This window comes from Phragmites australis, chromosome 11 (genome assembly GCF_958298935.1).
Source record: "Phragmites australis chromosome 11, lpPhrAust1.1, whole genome shotgun sequence".
Taxonomy (NCBI): domain Eukaryota; kingdom Viridiplantae; phylum Streptophyta; class Magnoliopsida; order Poales; family Poaceae; genus Phragmites; species Phragmites australis.
In genome coordinates this window covers 1,792,897-1,805,866 of record NC_084931.1, presented here as the reverse complement: position 1 = coordinate 1,805,866, position 12,970 = coordinate 1,792,897, and the positions used below count along the sequence as shown (strand labels likewise).

General features: G+C 45.4%; 2 protein-coding genes across 2 annotated transcripts; one reads left to right on the top strand and one right to left on the bottom strand.

Moving 5' to 3' along the window:
- The first annotated feature begins 330 nt into the window (after positions 1–330).
- LOC133884927 (bZIP transcription factor 53-like) lies at positions 331–1,835 on the top strand. Its single transcript, XM_062324534.1, has one exon. The coding sequence runs from the start codon at positions 865–867 to the stop codon at positions 1,297–1,299; it is 435 nt and encodes a 144-aa protein (XP_062180518.1). The 5' UTR covers positions 331–864; the 3' UTR covers positions 1,300–1,835.
- Positions 1,836–3,072: 1,237 nt separating this feature from the next.
- LOC133885745 (homeobox protein knotted-1-like 10) lies at positions 3,073–12,361 on the bottom strand. The gene is made up of 5 exons (XM_062325487.1): positions 11,590–12,361; positions 11,370–11,486; positions 11,116–11,245; positions 3,677–3,927; positions 3,073–3,579 (listed from the first exon to the last, which is right to left on the bottom strand). Exons 1-5 carry the CDS (start codon positions 11,806–11,808, stop codon positions 3,382–3,384), a joined length of 915 nt encoding a protein of 304 aa, XP_062181471.1. The 5' UTR covers positions 11,809–12,361; the 3' UTR covers positions 3,073–3,381.
- Positions 12,362–12,970: the final 609 nt, after the last annotated feature.

Here is a 12,970-nt window from a genome sequence, read left to right as displayed (position 1 = left end):
TCAATCACGTATCTTGACTAAAAGCAACATTAAATTAATAAATAATGGAGAAATTCAATGGAACTACTTCATTAAACACAAGATCCATGGCCGCACTGCTACAAGGAAATATACGAACCTTAAGCCCATAAGAAAAAAAATCTTCAAAAATTTTCCATGGGCAATATCGTAGATTCCAACATCTCCAGGTACCGAAGTGCAAAATAGCAAGATAAACTTGACAGTAGGGTAGGTTAACCCCGGATAGGCTGGCACCCGGAATATGCCGTCCAGCTTCCCTTCATGAAATCCCCAAACTACCCTTATCTTTTGCTATAAATAGTCCCTCCGGGAACCATTCTAAACCTTCCCCATTTCCTCTAGCTTCCTGGTCATTTGCACTTGAGCCCCTGGGTCGCCCTTGCCTTCTTTCAGCTAAGTCCTCCTGCTCACCTTTTTTTTCATTCAAGTCCTCGTAGTTTATTTTCCTTCCGAGTCTACCCCTCCTCCTCTGGGGGAACTCTTGCACACAGCCCCCTTAGGTTTCTCGAATTCTAGTCTGCCGGTCCCCGTTGTGTAGATCCAGGCAACCCATCAGCCGCACCCATGTTTACCTACCCGTTCCTCTAGGGGCCGCCGTTCTCCGATGAAGCTGAACGTGCTCCGCCGCCGCCGCTCCCACTCCTTCTCTGTTGCCTTCCTGTACTGGTTCTACGTCTTCTCATGAACTCGTCGCCCTCTCCCAAGAACGCCACCTTCTGATCCATTCTTTGGTTGGTTAGATCCTTGTTAGCTTCTTGTTTTCTTTGAATCTTTCGCCTTTTCCTTCCAAAAAAAAGTTCTTTTCTTGAACTGAGCCTGTCCAAGAAGAAGAAAGATCCGATCATGTCGTCGTCGGGCCGGAGCTTGAGCCCTGAGAGCAACACCGATGGAAGCGGCGGCGGGTTCGACGCCGACGAGCGCAAGCGCAAGAGGATGCTGTCGAACAGGGAGTCCGCGCGCCGGTCCCGCGCGCGGAAGCAGCAGCGGCTGGAGGAGCTGGTCGCCGAGGTAGCCCGCCTCCAGGCTGAGAACGCGCAGGTGCAGTCCCGGATCGCTGCCTTCGACCACGAGCTGAGCAAGGTGGACGGCGAGAACGCCGTGCTACGCGCCCGCCACGGTGAGCTGGCGGGGCGGCTGGAGGCGCTGGGCGGCGTGCTGGAGGTGTTCCAGATGGCCGGCGCCCCCGTGGACATCCCGGAGATCCCCGACTCGCTGCTCGGCCCATGGCAGCCGCCGTTCCCGCTGCAGCCCGTCGCCGCCGATGCGTTCCAGTTCTGAGCCGGCGGCAGGCGTCGCCGCCTCCAAGACATGGCCGTAGCATCGCCATGGTCACCTACTGCTTACTACGAAGATTATTAGTGCTGCTCTACTATTAGTTTGTGTGGATTTGTTTCATGGCGTTGATCTAGACCATTAATAATGATCGGTGTGTGGTTGTAATCGTAATAGTGTTATGCAGTGATGTGTTGCTCCCATGGATCAAAATGCTGTGTGGATGTATATGGGATGGGAACACATGATTTGTGATTGTAAGGCCATCTCCAAGAGAGTCTTCAAATCTCACTTTTCTCGTGCTACAGTGTTTTGCGGTCTACTGTAGCACTAGAAATCTATCTTCAGATGACCCCTTGTCCAGTGCTACAGTGTGCTACAGTAGAAAATAAAGGGATGCTGTAATAGTGATAGAGGATGCTGTAATAGTATTTTGAGAATGAAAATTTGAGGTAGCTGTTAGAGATGGTCTAATATCTTGACATGGCACCTATATTATGATTGCTTGCATTTCGAATGAATTTTCTAGCTTGGTTGATTTATCCGTGTGTGGTTGAACTGAATTGAATGAGATGAATCCAAGTTGAAATTGATGGTATGGTGAGTTTGAGTTGCTAACTGGCCTTTGTTTCCATGGATTTTCAAGTTTGACAAAGCATTACTCCATCACTCGGTAACATGGAGAAGAGATGCAGATGGCTTCATATGGGGCTGTCAAAAAAAAAAAAAGTTCGCGAGCTACTCCAACTAGGCTAATCTCAAAACTACATTCACTTTCCTAATGTATCTTTAGGACATTGCAAAGATCGAAAGAGATGGGTTACCCCTAAACCTCTCTAGGTGTCCATGTTACAACAACCAACTAAAATGATAAGATTACTCGAGTTTCTTCCATTATCGAGCTTAGGCGAGTCGAAATCTAACCAACTCGAGCTTGACTCGAACCGTGCTCAAACCCGTTTCTAAGCTCAGCCACCGTAGTAGGCTCGTTCGAGCTCGACTCCATTTTCTAGCAAGCTCGTTTGAGCCAAGCTTGGCTAGTTGACAGCCCTAGTTTCATCTTGCTGTTGTGAGCTGTATGTAGAACAGAACAAGATGGAAACGTGTGGGTGGGCAGTAGAGTATTTGAAGAAGATGATTGGCCCTGAGAAGGAAATGCAGAGAAGCATATCTTCGAGTCTTCCATTCTGAACTCAGGTCTCTGGATCAAGACACTTGTCCAAGTCACACCCCATCCCTTGAAGAACAAAGGCCCTTATCCAGGAACCCTGAAATGAGTAGCCCCTGTTTCGAGGTTTTGAGCTCGCCCCTTGTATATGTTTAGCTTATTTTGACCATCAGACTAGTTACCAAAACCTGTTAAATTACTATCGTGACACGGCAGTAGAGTAAAACTAACCTGTCTCACAACGGACCAAAACCTGAAACTTTGCCTGAAATATATGCTTTCCTTCCGTCCTTCCATGGATCATGGATGGACCTGGACCATGAAATTTCTGGTTAATGGACCATGAAATTTTTGGTTAACAAGCGAAGGTTCCATCCATTTCGAGTGCTTCGTCAACCACACGATTTTCCCCCCATCCTCTTCGTTTGTCCGGCTAACGATTGGCATAAGAAGTAAACATGAAACGGCAGCTCCAGTCGTAGCATATCAGCTCATAATCTTTCTTGAACATATCTTAGTGGCAAAATTGGCCACAGCATGATAGCGACAACATCAGATATTTACACACCAAAAATACAGAATGCAGACAAAATAAGCAGATTCTATGGCTAGAAGTATCACTTTTAATTCCCAATTCCCGGTCTTTGAAAGATTTCACTGGGTAATTGACAGGGATACAAACAATTAATTGATTAATTCATGTTATGGTAGCTTCAGACAAGTCTTTACAGGCTACCTGAACAAGTCCCTTTTGCATACTGTCCTGACACATTCATCGCCATTTACACAATAATCCGACAAAATGCTGAGGTTATTGGTTCATGTGACTAATTTTCATATCAACCATTACGGCATTACTCATGACACACACCGGGTGCATTGCAAACCCACTGCCCTTGCCTGCTGAAAGGGGTGTCCTCTCATGGCCGCCCGATGGTGCCTGTGTCAAAGTAGAGCGTCGTCCCCGAGGATGGTCCGCCTCCAGTGACACCCTCCATAAGCGCGAACCGCATGTCCTCGGATGGCTTCCAGTGCCGCTTCCTCTGGTTGATGAACCAGTTGTTGATCTGCTTCGGGTCAAGGCTGGTCATTGCTGCGAGCCTCACCTTGTCCTCTTCCTGCCAACAATACCATGTAGGGTTAGATCACAGCCAGGTCAATTCTGGCTACAGTTTTTATTTGAGAAGGGAAAGGTCGGTGTTTTCAGGATGTTACCGTAGGGTATGGCCATCGGTAATGTGTGCTCCACCAGTCCATAAGAACTGACCGTGCATCCTTCGGTAGCTTCCCTTTCTTCCGCTTCTTCAAGAATTCGGACCGCAGGCGACTGAGGCAGCCGCTGTACTTCTTGAGCAGCATCTCCTTGAGTTCACGGTCAGCCAAGCGGGAGCTGTGCTCTTGCCCCAGGTCGGTCTCATCTGTGTCTCCTGAGCATGGTTCATCCTCTGAGGACCCGAAAATTTCATCTTGCACGCAGAAACTTCAAATCAGATTGCACTTTTCATCATAATATGATAAGGTCCAAACATTAGAATGGCATCCACATGCAGATGCATACTCAGAACCAAGCAGATCAATACTGAAAATCAAGCGTTTGGGCAGCAACTAAACAGAGTCACATTCAGAAACAAGGCACCTTTGGATGCCACTAGCAACAATCTCGGCAGCTAAGAACAACTTTTGGTCTGAAGTTGTCATAAGAAAAGAACCAAGGACTTCAACACTGACATGTAGTCCAAATGGAAATGTGCCTTACAAAGTTTTGAGTAAATCATAATTCAGAGTTAAAAAAACAAACCAAAACGCAACTAGATTTTTAATAACTCTCCACATACTCTGTCGAATCTGTAGCCCACAAGGGTTAGTCTCCAAAATTTGTTTTCTTACCAAATAATGTAAGGGTCAATGCTTTCTTCTGCATGCATCTAGATAATAGGAGTGAAAGAATGCAGATTCGATCTGCAAACCTATAAAAATAGAATCATCGTAGTATTTTTTTTCCCTTTTCACAGAAGAATCATAGTTCTATTTGATGCCAAAACTGATTATTTTATAGTTAATATTTCAGGAAACAGAGCAGATGTTAGCACCCCTTCTGCATGATTAGATGTTCGTTCCTAAATCTATTTAACACTTCAGCTGGTGACTTTGCATGGCACCCAATATTGCCATCCATGCCACGTTGTCACTCGAGTCTGTTCTAGTGTTACTTGAGGAGAGTTTCATTAAGCTTAAGCTGTCAGAGAACAACGTATACTTCAATATTCCTCATGTTTCGACTTCAGGAAGCAAATTTTAGGGGCTGTATGGTCTTCCGATAAAACGCAGAATGTTGGCCAACTAAAAGGCAACATGTCCAACGGTTGAGTGTAGCGGAGATGCGCATGCTGAGATGGATGTGTGGCCACACAAGAAAGGATCGGGTTCGGAATGAGGACATACGTGATAGAGTTGGTGTAGCACCAATTGAAGAGAAGTTTGTCCAACATCGTTTGAGATGGTTTGGGCATATACAACGCAGGCCCTCAGAAGCGCCTGTACATAGCGGAAGAATAAAGCGTGCGGATAATATCAAGAGAGGTCGAGGTAGACCAAACTTGACATGGGAGAAGTCTGTAAAGAGGGATCTGAAAGACTGGAATATCACCAAAGAACTAGCCATGGACAGGGGTGCGTGGAAGTTAGCCATCCACGTGCCAGAGCCATGACTAGACTTGCAAGATCTTATGGGTTTCATCTCTAGCCTACCCCAACTTGTTTGGGACTGAAAGGCTTTGTTGTTGTTGTTGTATGGTCTTCCGATAAAACTTATACAATACATTGTCTTGTAAAGTTTCTACTTTCTAGCTGGCAATCCCAATAAACTGAATTTTAAGATGGTATATGTCGGAGGTTTAACTCCTGTCGCAGGGATCCTGAGGGACCCCTTTTTAGAGATTCGGCCGGGGGGATGATTCTGAATATGTTTGCCGGAGAAATAAATGGATATGAATACGATGGCTGGCGGGGTGGAATGATCTAGTGCGGAATGAAATAAATGCACTGGGGGTTTAGACAGGTTCGAGCCGCACAGGGGCGTAACACCTTACTCCTGTATGGATGCTATAAATGTCCTGAGAATGTCCCTCAAGGATGTTGCTGGTTACCAGAATGTTTGTCTATCCTAGAGCCTGGGGCTCCTTGTTCTTCGGTCTGTGTGTATTTGTTGACTTTGGGTGCTCTTGGACTTCTCGATCTTCTCTACTTCCTTAACTTCTTCAACCGTGCAGAGCTTGCCGGGCTTTTTCAGCTTGTGCGCTTGTAAGAGAGATTCAACCTTTCAGACTTGTTTTTGTCCGTGCTGCCGGCTGCTTTAAATACCCGCCGGCAGTAGCGTGCCACGAATGGGAGGGCACGAGTTCCAAGACACCATAAATGGAAAGGGCGTCATCATAGCCTCTGTGCGAAGTGACCGGGGGTTGAAAACGCGCCCCGCGCCCGGTCATCAGTCGCCATAATGGCACTGGCAACGGACGCCGTGGAGAGGGCCCACCGGGCAGCCGCAGAGCGGCCCGGCGTGCCCGCCCTATCTTGTTTTCCTGCCACAGCAACGCGGCAGACGGAACGCCTCGGCCTTTGCGACGTTATCCCGAGGCGCGCCGGATGGCACGGGATGGAACCCGTGCATTTAATGTCCCCACGCCCTTCTGCCAGAATATAGCAGGAACTGACACCGAGCGTGGCAGAAGCAGTTGGAGGTGACAGGCCACGCGCGCTCTTAAATGCGGCCTCGGGCCTTTCACCTGTTGACACCTCATCGCTGGACCCCTGTGGGGGCCACTGACGGAGGGGCTTCCTGGGTCGTCGGGGAAACGAGTGCTTGGGGGTCACTGTTCGCCTCCCCGAGCACTCTCTCCCGAGAACGCCCCTCCTTGGTCCTAGGGGAACCGAGTGCTCGGGGGCTATTGTTCACCTCCTCGAGCACTCTCTCCGGGCATGTTTGAACGGATCCTCGGGGAACCGAGTGCTCAGGGGCCGCAGCTCGCAGCCCCGAGCACTCTCTCCCGGAACTTCCTTCAGTGGGCCCTCGGGGTACTCGGGTGCCCGGGGGGCTACTGCTCGCAGCCCCGGGCACACCCCTCCTGGTACTTGGTTCTCCTGGTCGTCGAGGGGCTTGGGTGCTCGGGGGTTACCGTTTACCTCCCCGAGCACTTTCTTCCCGTCACTTAGTCTTCACAGATCATCGGGGAACCTGGGTACTCGGGGACCACTGACTGTGGCCCTGAGCGCCTTCTCCCAGGATTTAGTCTTTTTTACCTCGCGGAGGTGACCCCGCGGGATGACGCCACGTGGCGGATTGTTGGCCTAGCCTCGGGATTCGGGGACCCCTAGTTCCTGATTCACCGACAGTATACACAAGCAACTTGCCTTTATGTCTTAAAACTTCTAACTCTCTTAATAAACCATGCTTACAAACCAGGAAAGCTAACTTTTGCAGCTTTGAGGTATCACCAGCAAAGCTTACTTAAGCACTACCATAAAATCCTGTTTAGCTAGCTTTAAAAAAAATTATGCAACAAATCAGTGGTCAAGGCCAAAAAAGTATGATTTAAACAACAATGTCAGTTGATGGTAGCTGTGTGAAACTACTGCGACTCTATGGTCTTTTGTTAAAAAAAGCGAAGTCATGTAGCCTCATAAATGTTGTAAACAAAAAATAAGTATATATGTGGAAACAATCCATAGGATGCATCACATACCTGTCTTAGTTCAAACAATACTAGCCCTTATATACAAGTCTTCCCTTCCACGACTCCAAAGTGTAGCAAATTATTGTAAATTATATTCTAGATCAGTATGTTCTAATGCTGAATAAATCCATCTTTCTTCACACCCTACAACGAATGTGGTACCTCTGTTTCCAAGGGTAAAATGTGTAGTAGGAAATGGCTCCTTTTGCTGTGTCAATTGTTTTATGGAGATACTGCCTATTAGACATCAACTTTCAGAGCTAGGTTCTGAAATTTCTCCCTTGAAATTTACAAGCCACACACAGGTTTCCCATCCAATTCATATTAAAGCATTGATGCTAGGTCATTAGAATTTCAATGTGACAACATCAGTTCATACAAGATTTTGAAGACTATGACTTAACCTTGTGTCCTTGTCTGTCAAGTAAGGCCAAACAGCACATATCAATGATGAACTCTCAACGTCCAGAATATTAATATCACTTCCATTGAGTCACAGATATTTCAATTTAACAACAGAGTCCTACATCTTTCGAAGTTATAGCATGTTTAGCTGCTAGAATCCTGACAATTTTGCTGAAACGGCAGGTAGGGTAAAGTAGTGAAAGATGATAACACAACTAGATGTCCATGTTAGAAATTTGCACAGCATTGTGCCAAATCAGCATATCCAAAGGGGTTCTAACAGGTATTTGCATGAACGGGACCAATCAACGACATACTAGAAGATGAAAATACTCAATTATCTAAACAAAAGATATTTTGTTCAAATAATGATTTATTAGAGTAAATTACAGTGCCAATAATACATAAATAATACCATATATAGAACTACCACCAAAAGAGTTACCTTCCTTAGCTACAGGGCAAATTGGCCAATCTATTTTTATTTGCTAATAAAGCCACCCAAACAGCTATCTTCATTTGTATTACTATTTGGGCATTAGCCATCAGCTGCAAATTGCAACCACTTCCATGTGATCAGGATATCATATGCCATAGTTAAACATGTAATACTATAGAAACATAGCATTGCTTAAATTTGAGTTTTTCTTCATTTCTCATCTCTTACAAAAACAACAAATTTTGAGCAAAAGGAAATGTTACTTAATTAGATTGAGGATAAATTAGTACAAATGGTAATCTGATTGTGTAAGCCATATCCGCTTGTAGACATCTCTAATATTATGAAAGCAATGCCCAAGTCAGGATTTTTTATCATTAAATGTGAATATATAGTCTACATCTGTTCGTCCTTTCCCATAAAAGAACTTCTGTAGTTCTGTTCATCCTTGACCAGTTCAATGCTGCCTAGGCACGTGATTCATTCATTTACTTACTCATTACTCCATTAGTTGCATGGGGGCCAGCAATAATCCAGCTGAGCATGGGGTGTTTGTATCTAATTTGCATATTTTGCACTGCATCTGCAAAATAAAGCAAATGGCCCATTGGAGCTAGAGATTTTGATGCGCGATGGGGTGTCTGAGAGATTTCACAATTGGCACATGGAGGCAGCATCAATTCGATCTTTGATCCACTCAACAAGCAAAAATTAAGAATAATAACATATCGGGGCTTCGTAGACTAGTAATGCTAGATACTCATAATCCAGTTAGTTTCTATTAATACAAGTTTGCCCCACAGCTAGGACTTTTTTTGCGTAACAATCGCTTAAAAAAAATTAGGACATCTGAAGCAAAACCCCCTATTTTTCTTAAAACATGCAAGCTCTGCATATTTTCATTGAAAGATAAAAAGAGAGAAGGCAAACAGGTTAAATACATACGGTCAATAGTGAAGTCCAAGCGAATGTCACAGAAAATCCTAGCTTAGATGCTATAGCTTAGAATTGGAGTTCTCTCAGAGATGCATTTCATGACACCACTTAACCTTGTTTGCTTAGAATATGAGATCATAACACATTGTTGAACTTGCTCAAAGTAAATGTATCTATGCATTCAAAAGGGCTACTTTTTGCATGCATTTAGCAAAAAAAATTAAACTAATGTGATCCGAATGTGCATACATTTCGATTTACGAATGTGTATATAATTGAATAGACAAAAGAATAAGAAATGGTTGCACAGAAGCAATCTTTTAGCAATCGGGTCAATATGTCAAAGCTATACATAAATAATGTGATACCGAATAGCATTGTCGGATTGGGATTAGTATTCTTATAATATATTGTGGCACAACACTCCGACCAAATATTAAAGTTTCTTATAATAATTTATTTAAGTTGCCTGTCATTGGCAATATTAGGTTTATACAGGCTGCTCATCATCAGGCCCTCCTTGACTCCTTGCATGCATTAAATATATTGGTTTGATCGAACTGCCGCATTAGATATATCAAAGTTGTTATCACTGTGAGTAGAATTGGAGGTATATTTACTGTGGTGGTTCCTACGGTCATGTTTTATGCTCCTATGCAGTTATACCTGGCATTGCCCAAATATATTGGAAAGGCAACAAAAAAAAAACATGAACTGTTCTGACCAGAACTATGCTACCGCATGTTCCGTTGTATTAAACCTTTCACATGTTTCCATAGTTACCAAAGACCGTCCTTTTGACTTTTATTAAATATATGAAGTTTCCAGAAGCCAGTGGGTGTTCACCACTCCAAATTCACCTGTTTATGATTGTGAGATGTTACAGTACACATGGAATAGTGGATGTAGAATTGCTAACGCAAGGTAACTCCAATCGAAAATAGCTAAAGAAAATTGCTCATCTCCATCAGCTTGACTGGACGTGAACCCAAACTCTTAAGATATGATTTAAGTAGTATTAACAATTGATTTTACCTGTAAATGCATCAACCACAAAGCCTTGACTTATCTTGAATGACAGAAAATAAATATCATACTAGAACAAAGTACAAGGAAAAACTATAAAAAAAGTAACTTCTTCGAAGAGGCCTCATTAGCCCTATTTGGCTTTTGCTAAAAAGCTGTTTTTTTAAAAAGCAACTTATGGCTTGTAGACTCCAGCACACAGCTTTTCAGAAAAATCAGCTAGCTTACTAGCTTTTAGTTCATTTCATAAGAAAAACAGTTTATCAGCTTTTAATTCATTACATCAAAAATTAGCTTATCTTTCAAAAGACAACATAAGCTCAACCTATTTGGCACAGCTTATGGCTTCCGAGAAGAAGAAGCAGCTGATAAGTTATGTCAAACATGACCATTGTCCTCAATCACAAATCACTGGTTAAAGAATGTGATTGGAAGGGAGAGACATCTCCTCCAACAATTTTGAAGAAGGAAGAGTCGAACTAATCACTGGTTAACACCACCAAATCCAGCAAGAGATCATATCATATATTGTTTTTAGGAAAGCCAGCATCCACGGCAAAATCTTTAGCTGCCCCACAACAAAAAAATTCCACCGTCGGGCACTAGTAACCAGCATGCAAGAGCAAGATTCTCTTTTTCCAAAGCTATCCAATCAGTGCCACTCCACAGCAGCACCCTCTCAAGTTCCATCAGTCATCAGAGCCTACAAGTAGCAGCTACCTCCGGACCTCCCTGCTCAATCTCTCTCCTCTCTCACCTAGATGAGAGAGAGAGAGAGAGAGAGAGAGAGAGAGAGAGAGAGAGAGAGAGATAAGCTAAGCTATGCTACACAGAGACGTTGGACGAAAACCCTACACGAGCAAGCTAGCACACACCCAATGCTTTACTCATCCGACCCCGGCCTCTGACACGCCTGCACCCCATTTGCATGGACACGATTTGACCTCTCAAGAACACGCACACGCATTCATCAAAGCTAGCCATCCTCCCCCCTATATTCGCACACGCACACAAGAGCAATAATGCACTGCACGGCTGCATGTGCACGACGGCAATGGCGATGGAAAGGCCAAGGTTGCACCTGCAGAGACGGAGGAGATGCATGTGAGTGGAGTTACCGGAGAGCGAGGCGGCGCCGCCACAGAGGGTGCTGAGCTGCGTCCGGACGCTGCTGAGGAAGGACGCCGCCTCGTCGAACGGCCGCGACAGCTCCTCCTTGTACCGCTCCAGCACCCGGCAGTACGCCTCCTGCACATCGTCGCCGTCGCCGTCGCCGCGTCGATCACATGTAATAACAGCGCAAGAATTGGAAAATGTGAAGTTTGTGGTGCGCGGCTGCGCGCGAGAGTGCGTGCGTGCGTGCGTGGCGTACCATGAACTCGTCGAGCTCGGGGTCAAGGCCGACCTCCCCGGCGGCGGAGGCGGCGGCGGCGCACCTCTCCCGGCCGATCTCCTCCAGCAGCGTGGCCATCTCCGGCGGCGCGCCCACCTGCCAAAATTCAAGAATCACGCACACAGGCACACACACACATAAAAACACAATCTTTGGCGCAATTCTTGGCGAACGCGAGCTGCAAATGATTGGAGGTAACCTTGCGACACTCGATGTAGGCGGAGAGGAGGGAGGGGTAGCGCGGGTGTCCGGCGATCTGCGCCTTCACCAGCTCCACCAGATCCGCCGGCGGCGGGGGAGGCGGCGGCGCCGAGGGCGAGCCTGCTCCACCGGCGACCCCGGACGCCTCTCTGGCCGCGGCCGCGGCGGCGCCCCCAGCGCGCGAGATCCCCGGGTGGATGCTGTACAGATCCTCCATACACACCACTACTCCCAATCTTCTTGGCTGCAAACCTGCAACTCGCCTGCCAAGCTAGCTACCTAATCTATCATGCATCTGTGCACGCATCCATATAATAGAATGGCTACCACTAATAGTAGTAGCTGAAGAAGACACAGGTAGCTACTCTCTTTCTTTATTTGCTTGGTTCTTGGGGTATGTGTGGACGTGGGAAGCTCCAAGAAGAAGAAGAGAAGAAAAAAAGAAGAAGCGGCAGCAGAAGAAAAGGGGGCAAGAATTCAAGAAAGGAAGGGGAAGGAGCAGAGATCAGCATCCGTTTGCACTGCAGTCTCTGCTGCTGCTGCTGCTGCTGCTGCTGCAGGTCCAGGAGCTGGGCGTGATCTCTGCAGCAGCGGGATACATGGGGTAAGCTCTGGGAGGATGGAGCACTGACAGACCCAGAGAGAAGGAAAGGAAGATTGGGAAAAGGGTTGGAATAGCTAGGGAGATAAAGTTTAGGTGTTTTTCTAAGGGGAAAATTTTGTATGATCTATTGATTTGTTCGGGACTCTTGCTGTGGTAGGAGTTTTTTTTTCTTCTATTTTTCTTTTTTTTTTTTTAATTTGAGAACCGGAGAACTTGCAGTAGTATTATTGTGAAGAGGGAACTTGTTGTTTTGCATGAGTGCCCTTGATGGGGTAGGATTTTTGAAAGATGCCCTTGCTAGGGATGGGCAAGTAAGATGGTGCCTTTGCCCTTTTTGGTGCCTGGCTGGAAACCACAGATTTTACATGAATAACCTTAATTTCATCCAGGTGTTCTTTTCTGTTCAAGGAAGAACTTTACTTTCTCATTTCATTGTTTTTCATGTAAAAAAAAATCAGTGAATAAAGCTAGCTTTAACATTGCACCCTACTCAAATCTCACATGCATCTTGTAACCGTTCAATTTGGTTAGTTGTATGTATTAACAAGTGGTTATATAATGGTGATTTGCATTTCTTACTTTGTGAGTATGTAGTCAAGAGGTTGGGCTTTCCGACTTCAAAGCCACATCTAGCGGAGTTTTTTTTATCAATCCTGTACACAGATTTCAATGTGCAAATTATAGAAATTCCATAATAATCGTGCACACTGAGGTACTATCTCCTACAATACAATATGCTATGTTGTCAAATCAAGTATTTTTCTTTCTCCTTTAT

Coding starts and splice junctions, on each gene's coding strand:
- LOC133884927 (XM_062324534.1), top strand. CDS start 865: ATGTCGTCGTCGGGCCGGAGCTTGAGCCCTGAGAGCAACACCGATGGA.
- LOC133885745 (XM_062325487.1), bottom strand. CDS start 11,808: ATGGAGGATCTGTACAGCATCCACCCGGGGATCTCGCGCGCTGGGGGC. Junction 11,487..11,589: donor CCTACATCGAGTGTCGCAAG/GTTACCTCCAAT, acceptor GAATTTTGGCAG/GTGGGCGCGCCGCCGGAGAT. Junction 3,580..3,676: donor ACCGATGGCCATACCCTACG/GTAACATCCTGA, acceptor TATTGTTGGCAG/GAAGAGGACAAGGTGAGGCT.